We start from the raw sequence: 19701 nt of genomic DNA, 5'->3' as shown, positions 1-19701 counted from the left end.
CCTTAGCAACAGGACTTTTACCTGGGAAGAAGCCCCACAGTGGGGTCAGGTTGGAGAAACCCTATAAAGGTCACCTTGAACAAAGGAAGGGCACGCATATGCTGCCCATATGCTGTGCCCACCGGCCGTGGACGTGTCCCCTGCATCTCCCATCTTGAGATGTGTCCTTTCATGCCTTCGGGGTTAATGCTGGGATGTGTGTAGGGGCTCTCTATGCCCTTGGCGAAGCCCAGGCTCTCTTTTGAGCAGGTTACTCTCCACTCCCTCCCACTTTCTCTCCCTCTTTTCCTTCAAAATCTCAAAATAAAAACTGTATAATTTCACTGCTCATCTACTCCTGAAATTCCTTTCTGCGGAGGGCGAGACAAGAACCCAGTAACCCTGTGTCCCGGGTGGCAGAGGCGGATGGGGAGAAAGTGACCGTCTTTCTCCTCCCCGCTTCCCATGTCACCCGTGGGGCCCACCGACATCAAGGGGACACACTGTGGGCGGTGGTGCTGGAGCCTTTAACAGGAAGCCCCATCACTGACTGAACTGTAAATCGCCGTGCCTCAAAAAAAAAAAGTTGATTAAAAATCAAGAGCCGCGGCGCGCGCTGCCCTTGGCCCGGCCCGCCGGCGGGGCCGGGCTGTCCTTTGTGCCAGCGCCCCCCAGCGCGCGCGCGGGGCACTGCGGCCGGCCACTGCGACACGCCCGCGCGGCCGGGCCGGGCCTCCGGGGCCCACGCCGGCCTCCGACCTCGCCCGCACCGCGGCCCCGACTCCCGTCACCAAGCGACCGGCCGCGGGCTGCGGCCGCCCTCGCGCGTCTCCTCGCGCCGGGCGGGGCCCTGCGCTCCCGGGAGGACCGCGGCCGGGTTACCACCAGGGCGCCCGGGAGGCCGCGGCGTGGCCGCCCCCGGCCCCCTCGGCCCCTCAGCGCGGCAGCCGCCAACCGGAGCAGGAAGCCGAGCGCCGCGCGCGGGGCGCCTCTGGGAGCACGCGGCGCGGTCACGTGACGGGGAGGCCGCCCGCCCGCCCGCGCGCGCACGCACGCAAGCACGCACGACGTCGGCGCACGCGGCCGCGGCGCTCCCGGGGCCCCGGGGCCCAGGCGGAGGGGGCCCCTGACGAGCCGGGGGGCGGGAAAGGCGGCGCGGTCACGTGAGGGGGGCGAGCGCCGGGCGGTCACGTGAGGGGGGCGGGAGGCGGGGCCGCCGGGAGCGGCAGCGGGAGGCGGGGCGCGCGGCTTCCGGCGGCGGGGGGGGCGGGCAGCGGAGGGGGGGGCCCGTCCCGGAGGTGGCGGCGGCGCCATCTTGGCGAAGGGGGGATCAGGAAGTGCGGACCGCGGCGGCGGCGGCGGCGGCGGCGGCGGAGCCCGGAGCGGAGGCCGGAGGCTCCCGGCCCGCCGGCCCCGGAGCGGAGCGGAGCGGAGGATGCAGCAGCCGCAGCCGCAGGGGCAGCAGCAGCCGGGGCCGGGGCAGCAGCTGGGGGGCCAGGGGGCGGCGCCGGGGGCCGGGGGCGGCCCGGGGGGGGGGCCCGGGGCCGGGGCCCTGCCTGAGGCGGGAGCTGAAGCTGCTCGAGTCCATCTTCCACCGCGGCCACGAGCGCTTCCGCATCGCCAGCGCCTGCCTGGACGAGCTGAGCTGCGAGTTCCTGCTGGCCGGGGCCGGAGGGGCCGCGCCGGGGGCCGCGCCCGGGCCGCAGCTGCCCCCGCGGGGCTCGGGCCCGGGCGAGCCCGTCCGCATCCACTGCAACATCACGGTGAGACCCTCGCGTGCGCCCCGAGCCCGGCCGGCCGCGGGGGCCGCTCGCCCCTCTCCCCCCGGGGTCACGCCGTGGCCGCCGCGCCGCCCCGCGCCCGGCCCTCGCTCGGGGAAGGCGTTGGGGGGGGGCGCCGGGACCCTGGGTCCCCGAGGGGCGCCCCGGCCTCGTGCCCGCGCCCCCCGCCCGGCCCCTCCGCGGAGCTCGGGCCCGGCCACCTGTGGGACCCCCGCGTGCAGCTCGGGGGTTCGTCTCTCGCGGCGGGGGAGTCTCTATTCTGGGGCCTGACCCTGACCCTCCCCTGCCCCGGCCGCCGGCGGATGGGCCTCTCCCCTCCCGCGCCCGCGGGGCGTCCCGGGCGGTAGGAAGCGGGTGGGGGGCTTTGCTCCCAGCCCCCACCGGCCCTCACTCCCAGGCAGGCGGGGCAGGCGGGACTCCCCAAGTCCCACCTGCCCGCCCCCCAGCACCCCGGGCGGGTGGGTGCCCGGGAGGGGCGTCCTGCGGGGCCTGGCCCAGATGTCGCCGGGTGCAGCAGCTGGGACGGTCCCTGCGTCGGACCGGGGGGCTCCGGGAGAAGCTCCTGCGGGACAGGAGTGGGATTCGGGGCGCTGGCGCCACTTTCCCTTTCGGTGGGTTTGCTGAGATAAGTTTGAGCCTGGGTGGGCTGGCTGCTGCGCACAGGATTTGAGGTTTCTTCCTCCCTTCCCCACCTTAACCCTAACCCAGTCCTTCTGGAAAAGCCCCCTCCCCTCCCGCAGGTCAGGGGACACCCCAGTCGGCCACCTGGGGCTCCCTGCCCTGAGCAGTGTGGGCAGAGCCCCACGGGTGGAAGGGGGTGCGTGTCCTGAGGGGGTCTCTTGCTTCTCAGGGTGGTCTGCATCTCTCTGCCCTCCCAGCTGCCCTTGGCCCTGTGGGGACCCTGCTAGGGGCTCTTGGTCTGACCTGTGGCCCCTGAGGGCCAAGTTTCTGCCTCAGGAGTGCCCTTATCGTCCCTCGTGACCCTTTTCCCCCTTCCCTGCCCGCTCTAGTGAGGGCAAGGGGCTCTGCCAGTGCTCCCCGGGACAGTGGTCGTGATCCTCCCTTTCATGGAGTTTGGATCTGGTCACCCTCTCCTCACATGGGGAATTGTAGAAGCAGAAAGTCAGGGGCCTGGGTTGGATGGGGCGTGAGGCTGGGAGCTGCGAGGGTGTAGTCTGCTCAGCAGTAGCCGAGTGGGGTAGTGTCCCCAGGTTTGCTCAGGGAAAGAACCAGCATGCATGCGACAGGGGTCCCCTCGGGGACTGTCTCCTGGCTGTGTTTGGGGGATGCCGCTAGGTTATCTAACTGACCTGGGTTTCCATGGAGTGAGGGGAGTGGAGGGCGGGCTCTTGGCTTCTCCCGGCCTCCAATCTGATGCCCTCCCATCTCTCTTCCTCAGGAGTCCTACCCTGCAGTGCCCCCTATCTGGTCGGTGGAGTCCGATGACCCTAATTTGGCTGCTGTCCTGGAGAGGCTAGTGGACATAAAGAAAGGGAATACCCTGGTGAGGGGCCTTGGTGTTGGGGTGTGGGTACATTTCCTCCTCTGAAGCTCATGGCACAAAGATATGGGTGGGTGGAGAGTGCTGTAAGGCTCACTCTTGTCCCTGTCCACCCTGGGGTGGGGAAGGGGTATTTGAGGTCATGGTGGTCCCCTACCCCCAGCTCTTACAGCATCTGAAGAGGATCATCTCCGACCTGTGTAAACTCTATAACCTGCCTCAGCACCCAGATGTGGAGATGCTGGATCAGCCCTTGCCAGCAGAGCAGGTGAGAATGGGGGGCTTTGAGCCCTGTTGGGCAGGGTCGCCCCACTTAAGATGGCTGAGCCACGCTCAGTGGTGCTCTCAGCAGCTGCTTCGACCCCACCCGCGCCACACGCGCACTGTGACTCTCAGCCTTTTTCTACTGCAGATGAGTGAGGGCCTTGCTTTCGCTGGCCACTAGCTTCCTCTCTGCTCCCCAGACGTGGGCCGTATTCCTCATGTGGAGAGGGAGGGGACTTCTTACTGTTGGTGTTAGCGGTGGTGGTCCTAAGGGGCGACTCAGCTGAGACCCCTTGTTAAGAACCAAGAAACAATCTGGGTTGGGTACTTGGGAAATTCAAACTGGGGTTGGGGAGGCAGATAGCAGACCATCATTTTGCTCCTCTCTTGTTCCTTGGCATCTGGTAGCTGGCTAATAGGTGGTAAAGTCATTCCCTAGGCTGTGGCGTCCACTCCCATCTGGGTGGCAGAGGGCCTGGCAGCCTGTGGGCATAGCTTCCAGGCCTGGAGGCTCAGGAGTGGGTTCGAGGCTGCATTCGAGGAAACTTCTGGGGCCCTGATTGCCGTCTCTTCCCTCCCCGCTGCAGTGCACACAGGAGGACGTGTCTTCAGAGGATGAAGATGAGGAGATGCCTGAGGTAGGCGGCATTGGTGGGAAACCCTTCAGTCAGCAGCAGTCAGGCTCACTGCGCACCGCTGCAGGCCAGAACGAGAGGGGGGAAGTGCTTGAGGACAGAAGACGGGCTGCAGCCTACGAGCAGCCCTGTCAGAGAGGGTTGTGCCATGCTGGGCCCAGGAGGCCGAGGGCACATCTGTTCAGCTAGTCAGCGAAGTCCAGTCAGAGGCCTTGGAGGAGATCTGAGCGAGCATCCCCAGTCGCTTCTGTCTTGATTGGGACACGCTGTGGTCTTGGTTCATTGAATGGGGGTGTTGACGCTAGAGAGAGGAGGACAGAAGGTAAAGGGGAGCTGTGCCCCAAGAAGGACCGGGCACTCCCAGGGTAGAGTGAACTAACAGATTACTCAGCCCAAATGGAGTGTGGAACTCTCCAGAATGGAGCACACTTCATCTTTGAAACTGTGTTTTCTCAGTAGAAGAAGGGAGTGTAGTATCTCCACAGCTGTCTTGAAGGTTGGATTAAGTGTTGGTAGGTACATCAGTGTCAAATAATGATAACCTGATACTCTTGTTACTGCAGAATATTATAGTTATATTCCCATCTGAGTCAGAATTTGGTTGTCTTTGTTTGGGGGCCACACCCGGTGGTGCTTAGGGAGCAGGCGGTGGGGGAATATGCAGTGCTGGATCAAACCCAGATTTTCTGCATTGAAGTCCACTTCATCCTAGCTCTGCTAAGGCTTTCGGGGGCCAGGAGGTGGAGGGGGACCACACGCAGCAATGCTTAGGGGTTATTCCTGGCTCTGTGCTTGGGGAAACCATATGGGATGTTGGGGATCAAACCCGGGTTGACCATGTTCGAGGCAAACGCCCTGCCTGCTGTGCTGGAGCTCAGTGCTCTGTGAGACAGGCTTGCTAGTGCTGTGGAGCTGTGCTTCTGAGTCCGGGGAGCATGTGTCCATCCGACCCATCTCTGCTGTAACCAACAGTAGGCGTTAGCCACCCTCCTCACGGGCACGCACTGCTCGCTGGGAGTCTGGCTCTCACGCCCATCCGGGTCAGCTCTGTGGGACTTGAGTGGCTCTGGAGGTGGCTCTCCAGTCAAAGAGGCTGGTGAGGCTACACGCATTCCTTCCCCCACACCCCACCCCTCTGTGTCGGGCCTGGGCCCTGGAAGTGGGGTCCTTCCTCTGCATGGTGAAGTGCTTGCTCGCTACTTGGTGGGGAGGGGCCCAGGTTTCTGCTCAGTCTCCTCCCTTCCTGGGCCACACCCTCCTTGTATCCTGGGACAGGCCTGGGCTTCCTCAGTCACCTGGTGAGATATGAGCTATACGACACAGTGTTAGGGTTCAGGAAATCTTCGGGCAGGATCCCTGCCTGCTTTCCCTGGGCTGTTCTGCTGTTGAGGACCTCGTAGGGTTGCCTGGTGCCTGCAGGGCTGGGTGTCATAGGTGGGAAGGGCCCTGTGCTCACCAGCCCTCCTCAGCGTGTGGCTCTGGGAAGGTCACTCATGGGCCCTCTCCCAGCTTGTATTGGTTTCTCTCCTCCCTCTCCCACCTCACACCTGTCCCAGGACACAGAAGATCTAGATCACTATGAAATGAAAGAGGAAGAGCCAGCTGAGGGCAAGAAATCTGAAGATGATGGCATCGGGAAGGAAAACTTGGCCATATTAGAGAAAATCAAAAAGAACCAGAGGCAAGATTACTTAAATGTACGTGCCTTCTGGGGTGAGGCCGGGCTGGGTGGCGGGGCTGACTGGGGGGGTCGTAGGCCAGCACCCCCCATAGTCCCCAACCTTGGCGTAAGATTGCACTTGGGAGAGGGCTGTGATGGGCCCGACCTTGGCGTCCATCCCCTACACGCTGCCCCGTGAGTGTGAGCCTGTGGCTGAGCTGCACTTCGTCCTTCTGGTGCAGGGTGCAGTGTCTGGCTCGGTGCAGGCCACTGACCGGCTGATGAAGGAGCTCAGGGATATTTACCGATCACAGAGTTTCAAAGGCGGTGAGTTGACTTCTGCGGGGCCATTGGAGTGTCATGCTGGGGACACCAAGGTTCTGGGATACACAGATGTTTCGGGCTGCGCCTGTCTGCGGGTGCACCTAGAAGCCTGTGTGCTGCGCCCCACCCACCCGCTTACCCCTGCCCTCCCCTCCTCCAGGAAACTATGCAGTGGAACTCGTGAATGACAGCCTGTACGATTGGAATGTCAAACTCCTCAAGTGAGTGGGGGGTGGTTAGAGAGCCCCTGGGGACAGGTCCGCCACAGGTGCCTGTGGTGCCAGGTGCTAAGGGCAGGCCCGTTGTTTCAGAGTTGACCAGGACAGCGCTTTGCACAACGATCTCCAGATCCTCAAAGAGAAGGAAGGCGCCGACTTCATTCTCCTCAACTTTTCCTTTAAAGTGAGACTGTCCTTCCAGTCACCCCTCCTCCCCCACCTGCCCTTCTGGAGGGCGGCCCTTCCTAACTGGACCCTGTCTCCCCCCAGGATAATTTTCCCTTTGACCCGCCGTTCGTCAGGGTTGTGTCTCCGGTCCTCTCTGGAGGGTGAGTTTCCGGGCAGCTCCTGCTGTGGAGGGGGGGAAAGGACCAGGTGCTCAGGCCCACACTGACTAGCCTTTCCCCTGCAGGTATGTTCTGGGCGGAGGTGCCATCTGCATGGAACTTCTCACCAAACAGGTGAGCCTGTCCTTGTCCTGGCCAGCGTTGGGCTGAGCCTTATGCTCGGCCCTGTGGGTCGGGTGAGAGACCCCATGAGACCCTTTGACTGTGCCGGGCAGGGCCCGCCCTACTGACCCATGCGCTCGGTAGTGGTGGCTGTGCTGGAGTGGAGGCTTCTGTGGAAAGCTTTCCTGACCCTGTTATGTGCCACCCGCAGGGCTGGAGCAGTGCCTACTCCATAGAGTCTGTGATAATGCAGATCAGCGCCACACTGGTCAAGGGGAAGGCGCGAGTGCAGTTTGGAGCCAACAAAGTGAGACCCCGGAGGGAGCAGGAGCGGCCCGGGCTCGGGAGGGCACATGCTGGCCAAGGGGAGGCTGTGGAATCACTCCCTGAAGGACTTCCTGGGGAGTGCCAAGGCGCTGGGTGGTGACTGAGGGAAGGGCAGGTGCGTTAGAGCCACTGCTAACATGGCTGAGACGGTGGCTTCCTCTCCCCAGTCTCAATACAGTCTGACAAGAGCACAGCAGTCCTACAAGTCCTTGGTGCAGATCCACGAAAAAAACGGTGAGGCTGGAGCCAGCATCGGAGATTGGGACACTTGCCAGGCCTGAGGTTTTACTTCCTGCTAAATAGCAAGACCCCCACCCCCTGCCTCCCTCGGTCCCATTAACGTACCTGCTCCAAAGACAGGCTGGGGAGATGGTTCCCCTCCCCCAGTGCCCAGGGAAGCACAAAGGACGGGTGCTGTGCCCCCTCCCCCCCTGCAGCAGTCTCAGCCTCTCCCTCCTCCCTCCCGTACACACGATCCCTTTCCCGACTGTCTGCAGGGGCTGGGAGCAGGGACCACAGCCAGCTCTTCCTCACTTTGGTCTTGGCTTTCTTTGCAGGCTGGTACACACCCCCAAAGGAAGACGGCTAACCCTGGGGGCCGGCCCCCTTCTCCCTCCCCAGGCGCCACTGGACCAATTACCTTTGAATGCTGTATTTGGGTCTCACGCTGCCTCTGTGGTTCCCTCCCTCATTTTTCCTGGACGTGATAGCTCTGCCTATTGCAGGACAATGATGGCTATTCTAAACGCTAAGGAAAAACACACACACAGAACTGTCTCAAGTACTCAAGAACGACTCACAGACCAACCAACACCTGGCTGGAACCCTTGCTAGCAGGCATTCTTCTAAAAGAAACTCTCGAGCCTCCTTCTATTGCTGGGAACTCAGCTGTGTTCCAGACTAGAGCCTCCTTACCTATGCTATGGATTTTTAATTTATTTTCTCTTATTTCATGTACACTGCTTTTTTTGGTTACAGTGTATGATGGATGTGTATGAAAAAAAAAATGTATCTTTGGGAAAACAATTACAGTTTGTTAATTTGAAGACCTGGTCTTGACTCATCTTTCTTTTGATTCCCACATTCTGCCCTCTCTCCTGAGCCGCTGGGCGGTTTGGGGGGTGGGGGTACCCGGCCCCTGAGGCTTTGGGAGAGGAGATGCTGCGCTTTGCTGTTGGGCCGGCGAGGTGGAAGCACGTGCTCCCTGCAGCCTCTGGAGTGTCCAGTGCCCACGCCCTGGGGACACGGCGCCGGGCCTGCCTGAGATGCTATAGTAGGCGGAAATGACCTTGTTTCTAGGATTGCTCTTCCAGTCAGAATGTTTGCAGAGTTCTAAGAAAAACGACAAGGCTTAAGAGGCTGTTTCACAGAACTGCTCTGACATGAGTGGGTTTGGGGGCCTAAGTGTCTACGTGGTCGTCTGCTCAGCAACACTGGCTGCAACTCGGCTGTGCGTTGGTTCCCTCCGCTGGAAAAGTGGCTACATAGAGGAATTGGAGGGTCATGGTCAGTGGCTCCCTTACCCCCTCACCCCTCGTTTCATCTGGTCTTGGAAAGAAAGGGGCACGGCTCTGAAGTTGTGGTCTCGGAGAACTGCAAATCCTTCCAGGCCAGGCCTGGCCTTTGGGTGGGCATCATTGGAGGGATTGGTTTGATCTGTATGCCTTGTCCTCACCCCTCCAGGGGCTCAGGAAACTGCTGGCAAGGGGAGCACGGGGCCCGGTGTCCGCTGAGCTACCACATTGCAACTTCATGCTGTTGGGAGGAAAGAGGCGCGCTCCTGCCTATGGGCCCTCCGAGGGCCTGAGTGCCCCTGAGGCCCAGCAGTGGCCAGGTGACTGACATACACAGCCAAGAGGGCTCAGCGAGAAGCCCCTGAGTTTCAAAAGCGAAGACTGTTGTGGCCTGGGAGCCAGTAGGATGCCAGGGGAGTTCTGGAATGTTCTGAGACTGCAACCTTCCATTGGCCGTTTCCCCCGGCCTTGCTGCTTTAGGTGACAGAGAGTTCTCAATGCTGTTCTAACTCCACACCTGTTCCATTAGGGGTGCTAATGTATGCTGAGGCGGAGGTAAAGAAGGAACTTAGGGGAAAATTTGATCCATGGAGCAAAAATCTGATTTTCATGGTCTGGGCTCTCCTGGACCTGCCACCAGCCCTGGCAGGAACGTAGACTGTTTTTTAGTTGTGTATTGTGGTTCTGATCTCTGTATTACGTATTTTGTAATGTATTTTTTCTCATCTACCAAAGGATGGAACAAATAAAATTATTTAAATAGTTCGGTTCTAATAACATTATTTACATAACGGAGCCTTTGTTCAGCCAACATACAGGAAACCTCACAGTTCCAGTGAGCTGGGTCACTGCTCAGAAATTTAATTTTCTTGCTATACGCAACACTTCCTTTTAGGACCTTAAGTTTAGGATTTTAAATGAAGTTACAAAGTATAAACTAAATGGTCAAGGTCACATCATCCTAGGCAACTTTCCCTTCCGGGAGAAGGCAAGGAGAAGTGAAACTGGGGTCACCCCCCTGTGCCTTGGGTCCACACAGGAGCCACAGCTCAAGCCTGGAGCAGAGCGAGTGGGCAGCCCTTTGGGATGTGGTCACTGGGGAGGTGGGGGGCAGAGCTGTCTGGACAGCAATTGGCCACTGCAACGCAAGAACCATGCCAACATTTATTCATCAATTCACATGATAGCCATGATGTTTGTGAATCACGTGCTCACTAAAGGCCCCCCACCCAAGTCAGCCGCGGGGTGCCTGGAGAAGCGAGAAGGGCCACTTCATTTGCGCGCTCCTCATGCTCTGGACTGCAGACAAGACACGGGGAAGAAATCCTGCCTGCCTTGGGCTTTCAACTAAAGGAAGTCTCCTCGGGTCCAAAGGCCTCCTGCATCGGGGAACCTTAAAGCCCAGGAGAAAGCAAGAGTCTGCTCTTGTATAAAAAACAAGAATGAAATCCATACTGGGAACCAGCAGGTCACCCCTCAGGATGAAGGGGGAAACGCAGGCGCTATAGGAGTGTGGATCTGAGAGGATCTGGAAGTGCCTGGCTCTTCCCCTCTATTTAAATTCTTTAAACTTCAGGATGTGTGGCTAGAAGGGAAAGCAAGTCTTAAGGGCAGAACAGCAGGTGTCCCCACCTGCCCTTGGATAGCTTCAGTCTGTTCCTCGGGGAGGGGAAAAACAGGGCAGTTACCTCCAACCCCAAAGTGCCTGTGACTTTCCCTCTGAGGATACAATGGCTGATCTGATGAGAACCCAAGACACCTGCAAAACAAAGGACAGCACCCCCTGGTCAGGCAGGAGGAGAGGGAGGGACGTGTGGGCAGGAATTATGGTCCGTCTGTGCCGAGCCTTCAGTAAAGCACTGTTAGGGTTACAATGAGCCCAGACAGCAGAGCCCTTCTGCCAGGGAGCGCCTGTGTTCTCGGAGTGCTGGGCTGCAGCGGAGAGAGCACCGGGGCTGAGTGAGCAGGGAGAGCATCCTGCATGTCCTGCATGGGGAACAAGGCAGAGTGGGGTGCTGGCAAGAACCCACTACTGCAGAGAATTTCCCCTCTCCTGGACCAGACTGACACTGCCCAGGCCCATGAGACGGGCTGATCTAGGGCATCTTGGGAGCAGGAGAGCGAGGGCAGGGCCTACGGAAGGACTCTGCCTTGCATACTGCTGACCCCCATACGGCAGATCCCTGGCACTATGTGGTCCCCCAAGTACTACCACGTGTGACCCTAATCCTTGCTCCTGCCCCAGAAGATCTTGGTTCATGCCCAGCAAGCGGGTCTCTTGTGCTCTCACTCTCTTCATCCACAGGATGAGGAACACTCTCCTCCTGCCCTCTCGGAGCTCAGCTCACACGCGAGGTGACATAGGGCGTGGGCTGTTCTCTTCCTGGACCATCCCCACCCCAAGGGGCCCTCCTGGAGCTGGGGCCGCCTCGTGCAATGGCCATGTCGGCCTCTGGGTGGCACCCTTGACCACTGAGCACAAGACTTGGGGTGCTCCAGGAAGGTGCCCTTTCATCCCTGTATCTGCGGGGAGGGGACTGGTCATACTCAGTGGGGCTTAGAGACGGCTGCTGGCCCATGCTGGGGATACAAAGCAGACTGTTCTCTCTCCAGCCCCAGGACTGGCTCTTCACCTCCTCCCATCCCGGGAAGACTTCTTTCCTATTTACAGCTCGTCGAACCCCAGTTTCGAGAAGGGGAAGGACCAGGGGGATGTCCCCATTTCAGGGACACCTAGTCCTGATCTCAGACACTCGTTTCCTTCCCCAGCAGAATCCCTGTCTGCTGAAACCTCCAAACTCCGTGCAGGCAACAGGTGAAAGACGACTGACTGGCTTGAGGCAGAAATGGAGGACAGTGGTTCCCCAGCTGCCTGGAAAACTCAGACACTGGCCAACACCTCGGGGAATACAGGTTCACGGAGCCCCACACAGCACAAAGAGGCAACCCTTTAGCAGCTCTGCAAGGGGAGGCTTGGATGGGGAGAAGCCTGAAGTATGGGGAGCACAACCCTTCCCAGCCTTTCACCCCACCAGGGCACTCGCCTTGCTCCAGCGCAAAGGGCTGAGTCAGCGGGGGGACGGTCCAGAAGGCGTCGCTCTCCAGGCTGCGCAGGGAGCCCACGGGGACGGTGGCCGTCTGGCCGAAATCGATGAACATGATCACGGCCCAGGCGCCCACCCGCTCCAGCACCCAGCACCTAGGGGGGAGGCGGGAAAAGGGGGCGGTGCCCTGTGCTGTGGCCGCCAGAGCGAGAATCGCGCAGCAGTCAGGACTGTCCTCGGGCGCGGGGTCAGGAGAGGTAGCCTCGAACAGAAAGCAAAGGGGACAGGCCTGAGAGGCGCCTGGGGGCCGCCCCCCAGCGCCCCCACCTGTTCCAGGCACAGCCGCGGTCGCCCAGCTGCAGCTCGGCCAGGCCACGGGCCCCGCGCTGCACCGCCTCGTCCCGCAGGTACGGCTGCCGTTCCTCGGCCTCCGCCAGGCTGCTGAAGAGCGTCTGCATGTTCTTGTGCAGCGCCTGGTGGGCACACGGCTCGGCCTCACCACCCGTCGCCGGGATGGATGCCCCCACCCTCCGCCCCAAAGCCTAGGGCGGCGCGGGGCGAGGGGCGCCTGTCTGCAGACCTCGGTGATGCGCATGGCCCAGAAGAACGGGGTCTGGGGCACCACGCTGGTGACCAGCAGCCCCACCTCCCCGCTGGCGCTGCAGATGGTGGCCAGCCAGCTCAGGTCCCGGAAGCATTCCCGCAGCAGCAACGCCAGGAAGGAGCCCCTGCGGGGACAGCAGGTGAGCCGGGGCCGACGCCACACCGCCCCCTCCCGGGCGACAGGGGCATGGCAGCCGGCTCGGAGTCGTTGATCTGGGGGCCATGCTGGACAGTGCCAACGGACTCAGCAGTGCCATCTGGCACCAGGCACACACAACACGTGCACAGCAGGTGTCCACAGTGCAACCTCCCCAGCCTCACAAGAGACACGATGACTCCTGGCACCCAGGGTCCCAGGGTAGGGAAGCTGGGGGCTTTAGGGCATATCAAGGGATGTGGGTATTTTATTAACTTAATTCTTTTTTTTTTCAGGGGGGCACAACCTGACTGTGCTCAGGGATCACTCCTGGTGGGGCTCCAGGGACACTGTGGTGCTGGGGGCTGATCAGGTCTCTCCAGGTATTTTATGGAGCCAGCCTGGAGAAATCTGGGTGTGGCGCCCCTGCTGGGAATCCCAGAAACTGCAGGTGTGCAGGTTTCTCAAGCTCAGCTCACCTCATCTCCATGGGGACTGCAAAGATGGGTGTCCCGGGTTTCTCAACTGTATGGATGTCCCCGGCCCTAGCAGTGGGCAGTGCACAAGCTGCAAAGCAGAAAGTAGAGTCCTGGAGGCACCCCCTGCCCCCCCAGAAGGCGCCGCCCTCTGAGGTAGGATGTGATGGACACAGTACTGCTGGCCAGGACTCCAGGGCTCAGCCTCCAGCCTCTGGGGCAGCAGGAAGGGGTACTGGGCACCCCTCTGCAATCCAGAAAGCTCTCGGGAGTACCAGATGGGGCCATTCTGCACAGAGGGTCTGCAATCAGCCTGCAGAGACACACTGGGGGCTACGAGTCTCACCCAGGCTTCTGGCAGACACTTCACCAGATGTCTCCTCTGCACCCTGAGGAGGAAAAGCAACACACTCTGACCCTCTGCCAGTGGCACTGCCCAGCCTGGCGAGCGGCTCTCTGCAGGGGGACAGGGCAGCCCCCAGATTCTGAGCTCAGAGACTCTGCAAGGACTACCGCCCCCCCCCCCCCACACACACCCTGCCAACCCACCCCCACCTCCAGGGACTCCAAGTGCTCCAGCAGGACTTACCAGTGTTGGCACCTGTGAGGTCACCGCGGGCCCCTCCTGCAGGAGGAACAGAAGACAGATGGGAGGGACCTGCTGGAAGCCAGGCAGAGCCCCTGGGCCTAGCCACACTGCCTTCCCTCCACTGCTGCAAGGAAACACCCCCACCCCACTGAGCCAGGCCAGCACCCAGGACTCTGCCACAGGCCTCTTCACGCCTTTGCCCTCCTCACACCAACCTGGTAAGCCTGCCTCTGGGGAGCAGCAGACTCTCATTGCCTGAGCTGCCCGTGCCCTCAACACCATTGGTGTCACACCCCTGCCCCTCTCTAGGGCTCAGTGCCCCTCGGGGACACAGCCCTAGAAGGGGACTTACCCAAAGGGCCCCTGGGTCTGATCCTCCCACACACCCCCCCCCACCCACTGCCCTCTCAGCTCCCTTCATTCAAAGCCCCGTTGTTTCCACACCTGCCTTCTCCACCCGCTGCCCTCGCCAGATATTCGGGCCAGATTCCTCCCTCCGCAGCTCCTGCACCAATTCACCAGCAAGGGGCCAGAGGCAGCACTGGGGCTAAGGTGCCTGCCTTGTATACGGTCAACCCCAGCACTGTATCGGGTGCCCTGAGTTCCACCAGGAAAGATCCCTAGGTGCAGAGTCAGGAGTAAACCTTGAACACCACCAGATGTGACCCAAATCATACACACCCTGCTCCAATCAAAGAAAATGGGTTGGGCTTTGATTCTAGTTCCAGAGAACTGAACCTTTGCTGTGGGTTAGTTACCATGTTCCGCTTGCAGGACCACAAAGCCCCACTGCCCGCAGTTGCAGGGGTGCCAGTTCACACAGGGCCGGCCCCAGGTTCCAGGTCAACCCCCTCCTGCAGAACCCAGCCACTCTCCCTGCACACAGGGCCACAGGGAAGCATATATATTAAAGCATATATATTAAGATCTGTCCCATCCTGTCCCTTCCCTTCCCTCTTTCCTTCCCTTCCTTCCTTCCTTCCTTCCTTCCTCTTTCTGGACCACACTGGTAATGCTCAGGGCTTACTCCTGGCTCTGCACTCAGGAATTACTCCTTGAAGTGCTCAGGGATCGAACTCAAGTTGGCCACGTGCAAGGCAAGTACCCTACCTGCTGTACTATATACTACTGCTTGGACCCCTTTCTTTCTTTCTTTCTTTCTTTCTTTCTTTCTTTCTTTCCTTCTTTCTTTTTTTTTCCTTTCTTTCTTCCTTTTATTCATTCTTTCTCTTTTTTTTGAGGGGGGTGGAGGTGGTTTTGGCCAATACCTGGAGGTTCTCAGGTCTTATTCCTGACCTGGTACTCAGGAATCACTCCTGGCAGGGCACAGGGGACCATATGGGGTGCTGGGGACTGAACCTTGGCTATGTGCAAGGCAAGCATCTTTCTCACTGTATTATTTGCTGACACCCTTATTTCTGGACAAGTCTTTTCCCACATTCCAGGGTGGTTTGATGTCAAATGTTCCCGCAGGATTCCACGGCACTGCCTGCCTCATGTCCATCACACAGACTCTCTCAGAAGCTTTATCTGAGTGTCTGAGCTTTTTCTATACTGAGTGCCAGGCTGCGGGTCTGCAGCTGCCCCACTTGTGACATCCAGGCACACACTCATTCTGAAAAAGTGCATCCTTCACTCGGGAACTCCAGGACTTGCACTCCCACCTGTCTGCTGCCTGCAGCTACCCCAAAAACTGATCCTTGATGTTGCCTTGTTTTTAAAGCTATTTCACACACACACACACACACACACACACACACACCCCATACACATATATTCACACACACTCCCCACATGCATATTCACTCCCCACATATTCACACACACATATGCCCCAACCCACTCATACACCTTCGCATATTCACACACATGCCTGAACACTTACTCACCAGCAAACTCACCCCACACACATATTTACACATATCCCCCACACCCACTCATATTCATACCCTCACATACACACACATTCACCTACTTGCACGGTCACCTATACACACACTCACACTCTCCCACACATGCCACACCCAGTCCTATGCCCATAGAGACCAGTGGGAAGTCTCAAGTTCTGACCTCATGAGGCTTTAATGAGTCACTGCAATACCACTAGCCCATAATATTACACAGGCCACGTAGGCAACCAGGGTGTCACCAGTGAGCCAGTCATCAACCCAACTGACCAGCTATGGAGCCCCCTTATGTGCTGGCGGTAACTGGCCCCCTCAGTGATGATGACCCCCGCCCTTTGTCCCCATCGGTGGTGTCCAGGAGCCTGCTGGAGTCACAACTCTCCAAAACGGTCATAAGCCACTGGCAGGGGGTGTCTAAGGGGCCCATCAGCAGAACCACAGCAGTAATCAGGAGGTCCCATGGCCTCAGGGGGCTCAGGCAGCCTCTGAAATAGAGGTGCACATGCTCACCAGCCTCCCCTGCAGTGAGAACGCTGCAAGATGACCTGACACCTGCTCCCCAGGGCAAGGAGAAGGAACAGCTCTGCTGCACAAAAAGTGACCTGCACAGAGGCAGATGGGCACTGAGGCCACACAGCCACGACCATGACCTGCTTCACCAACAGCCACATACAAGCAAGACAACAGGCATCCTCACCAAAGAAATGGTCTCAGCAGAAAAAAACAGATTTCAAGATAATAGGCAGCTTAGGACTGGAATAGAAATAAAAAGCACAGCAATGGGCCAGGGAGTGACACAGTAGAGTGAGCAGGGCACTTGCTTTGCACATAGCTGACCTGGGTTCCATCCTCAGCACCCATAGGTTCCCTGAGCTCTCCAGGAGTGGTCCCGGAGCACAGAACCAGGACTAAGGCTTGAGTATCACTGAGTGTGGCCCCTTGCCAAAAAAAAGGCACAGTAGAAGATTAAAACCACAGAATTGAGCAAACAGAAATAATCAGGACTTGGGAGATGTGTGCTGAACATAGACTATAGATACCAAACATAATGGCCACTTAATACCTGTATTGCAAACCACAATACCCAAAAGGAGAGAGAGAGTAAAAGGAAATGTGCCTGCCACAGAAGCAGGGGGATGAGGGGAGGGGAATAGGGGTGATGGGAGAGATACTGGGAACGCTGGTGGTGGAGAATGGGCATTGGTGGAGGGATGGGTACTAGATCATTGTATGACTGAAATGTAAGCACGAAAGTTTGTAAGTCTGTAACTGTACCTACCTCACAGTGATTCATTTAAAAAAAAAAAGAAAAAGAAAATAATCAGGGCTATAAGCTAGAATCTGCTTCATCTGGGGTGCCCTGGTGATATTGGCTTGGTATGGGTCCTGGAGAGATCTCTGGTGCTGTGATGTCTTCCAGGACTTGCTGCTGTGTCTCTGAGCCAGGGCTGTTGGTGCGCTAAGATCCACATTACAAAATTTTCAGCAGATTATATCTTGGTGAGATCCATCCTAGAGATGGTGAAGTCAGGCTGGGTATGGTGGTGATTTTGTATTGTGGAAGCAAGTGACTGCCAGGGACTCTGCTTGGGTGGGCACAGGCCAACCCGCACCCTCCCATTTACTTCGGTCTATTCAGCCATGCATAGGTCCAAGCTTAACTGAGGCTTTTGATCTCTTTCGAGATTTATTTAGGGGTCTCTGAAGCAAGGTCAATAGTAGAGCTCACAGGGTGGCGCTGGAGGTGGTTTGTGGGTGTGGCTCCCACATACCTAACTTTTGGCCAACTAATTTCTTGGTGAACTCCAAGTTGTTGGGATCTGGCCAAAGGCACAGTGGCAATTTGGGGGTATCAGAAAGTCTGAAGGTACCATCAGGCTGCTGATGCACTCGCCCAGCAGGTACAGGTTGACCGGTTGGTGGCATCATACCCCCTTTTTTTGGTTGCATTTTCTGTTGAATACAAAGTATGAAGCTCATTTTCAGTTCTCAATTATGTTCATTGAATTGTTGGAACTATAACCTAGTTTTTTAAACAAAATACTTACTAAAAGGGCCTGGAGCGGTAGCACAGCAGTAGGGTGTTTGCCTTGCACATAGCCGGCCCAGCCGACCCGAGTTCAATTCCTCCACCCCTCTCGGAGAGCCTGGCAAGCGATTGAAGAGTATCTCACCCGCAGGGCAAATCCTGGCAAGCTACCCGTGACGTATTCGATATGCCAAACACAGTAACAACAAGTTTCACAGTGGACACGTTACTGGGCCTGCTCGAGCAAATCGATGAACAACAGGACGACAGTGCTACAGTGCAGTGCTATAAGCTAGAACAACAGAAATCATAGAAGCAGATTTTTTTTTTAATTCAAAAGGTTGAATAAACCCAAGGAAATTCAACTCTAAAAACTGGTGAGAAAAAAAATTGAAGGCAATCAGGAAAAAAAAAATGACCTCTTTAGAAGGTAAAAATACGAACTATCTGGAGCCATAGTACAGGGTGGAGGTACTTGCCATGCACATAGCCAACCAAGGTTCAATCTCTGGCACCACAAAGGGTCCCTTGAGCCCTGCCAAGAATGACCCCTGAGCACAAAGTCAGGAGTAAGCCCTGAGCACAGCTGGGTGTGGCCCCCCCAAACAAAACAAAAACAAAATGGTGAAAATAACAGCAGCTTTCTGTTATTGAAGCCATGAAGGCAAAAAGAAATGGCAATCTACTTCTCAAGTGCTGACAGGAAAAGAACCTAGAGAAATATCCTGGGGAACGAAGGGGAAATTCAGAGGTTCTCAAGGAAGGAAAACAAAGGATCTGTCACCAGCAGACCATGCCTTAAACAACAACTATAAAGGAAGTTCTTTAAACCAAAAAGGAAATGATAAAAGAAGGAACCATGAAACATCAGGAAGAAAGAACAGTAAGAAAAAATATGGACAGAGAAGTACAATAGGAGTTTCCTCTTCTTGCCCTCTCTCAATTATGTCTGACAAGTGAAACAAAAATTAGCAACATTGTCTAATGTGGTTCTAAATGAACACAGAGGAAACATTAGTGACAGTTATAACAAACAAAGTAGGGAAAGCTTTTAGCACTCAAATTGGCAAAACTGGCAGACTGATGAGTTGCATATGCATACACTCACATGCATAAAATATAACATCCAGACCAACTTCTTAAAAGGTACACAGCCAGGCACCAGGGAGGCAGTAGAGCAGGGAAGGCACTTGCCTTGCACACAGCCAACCTTGGTTCAATCCCTGAGCCCACCAGGAATGATCCCTGATGAAGTCGGGAATAAGCCCTGAGTACCACTGAGTGTGGCCCCCCAAAATAAGCAAACCAAACCAAAGAATGTAGAACTCGACACCCTCAACAGGATCTACAGCTCATTACTGGGTACTGCACCAGCAGAGCAGACATCCTTTGGGTGGGAATGGATCCCTTGAATGGGAACTAATCCTCGGGGTGTGAACCAATCCTCTGGGTGTGAATCAATCTTCTGAGTGGGAACCAATCCTCTGGATGGGAACCAATCCTCTGGGTGTGAATCAATCTTCTGAGTGGGAACCAATTCTCTGGATGGAAACCAATCCTCTGGGTGTGAATCAATCTTCTGAGTGGGAACCAATCCTCTGGGTGGGAACCGATCCTCTGGGTGTGATTCGACCCTGTCCCAAACAGTCTTTGCAGCTCTGAAGTCTCAGCCAGTATTCAGAGGGCAGGTCATGTGGAGTGCATTCTCTCACCACAAATCAATAGCAAAAAAATACATGGAAGTCTCCAGATGGTGAGAAACAAAAGGGCACACTTCAAAGGAAGCCATCGAATAAAGAAACTCAAAGAAAAATTCAACAATTGTTTAAATGAAGGGAAAACACAACAAAACTGAAATGAAAAAATATCAAAATTTGGGGACACTGGGTAAAGAAGCAATTAGGTTCTTCATAGGAAACTATAAAATTAATTCCCTTCCCCACCTCCCTTTTCTTTCTGGCCCCTAATTGCTTCAGTGTTTTTTTTTTTTGCTTTTGGGGTCACACCTGGCGTTGTACAGGGGTTACTCCTGGCTCATGCACTCAGGAATTACTCCTGGCGGTGCTCAGGGGACCATATGGGATGCTGGGAATCGAACCCGGGTCAGCTGCGTGCAAGGCAAACGCCCTACCCGCTGTGCTATCACTCCAGCCCCATAATGGCTTCAGTTTTTACCTGAAGGGAAAAATATGAAAGGAAAGCAAACTAAACCTAAAGAAAACAGAGGAAAAAAAAAGTAATTTGGTGCTTTCCAGCAGAAATCAA

The 19701-nt window shown here is 57.0% G+C and overlaps 2 protein-coding genes across 2 annotated transcripts in view; one reads left to right on the top strand and one right to left on the bottom strand.

Annotated features, from left to right (window-relative positions):
* Window positions 1–1279: 1279 nt before the first annotated feature.
* Window positions 1280–8184, top strand: UBE2Q1 (ubiquitin conjugating enzyme E2 Q1). The gene is given in 14 exon segments (XM_056122673.1): window positions 1280–1507; window positions 1509–1742; window positions 3160–3264; window positions 3425–3529; window positions 4113–4163; window positions 5717–5857; window positions 6063–6147; window positions 6305–6365; window positions 6456–6546; window positions 6633–6691; window positions 6775–6823; window positions 7023–7118; window positions 7306–7372; window positions 7696–8184. Coding segments are annotated over 14 exon segments (1269 nt in total). The 5' UTR covers window positions 1280–1414; the 3' UTR covers window positions 7728–8184.
* A 2020-nt stretch (window positions 8185–10204) lies between these two features.
* TDRD10 (tudor domain containing 10) overlaps window positions 10205–19701 on the bottom strand; it is a 29720-nt gene continuing 20223 nt past the window's right edge. Inside the window, exons 6-12 of the mRNA XM_056122802.1 lie at window positions 13258–13293; window positions 12915–13002; window positions 12277–12424; window positions 12024–12169; window positions 11697–11851; window positions 10341–10411; window positions 10205–10237 (exon numbers count right to left, since the gene is read on the bottom strand). Of these exons, the coding sequence (XP_055978777.1) occupies window positions 10205–10237; window positions 10341–10411; window positions 11697–11851; window positions 12024–12169; window positions 12277–12424; window positions 12915–13002; window positions 13258–13293 (677 nt within the window). The remainder of the gene's footprint in view (window positions 10238–10340; window positions 10412–11696; window positions 11852–12023; window positions 12170–12276; window positions 12425–12914; window positions 13003–13257; window positions 13294–19701) is intronic.

The sequence above is a fragment of the Sorex fumeus genome, unplaced genomic scaffold (genome assembly GCF_029834395.1).
Source record: "Sorex fumeus unplaced genomic scaffold, SorFum_2.1 ptg000047l, whole genome shotgun sequence".
Taxonomy (NCBI): domain Eukaryota; kingdom Metazoa; phylum Chordata; class Mammalia; order Eulipotyphla; family Soricidae; genus Sorex; species Sorex fumeus.
Note: the sequence above shows the minus strand (reverse complement) of the source record. Positions and strands in the feature narration are given on the sequence as shown.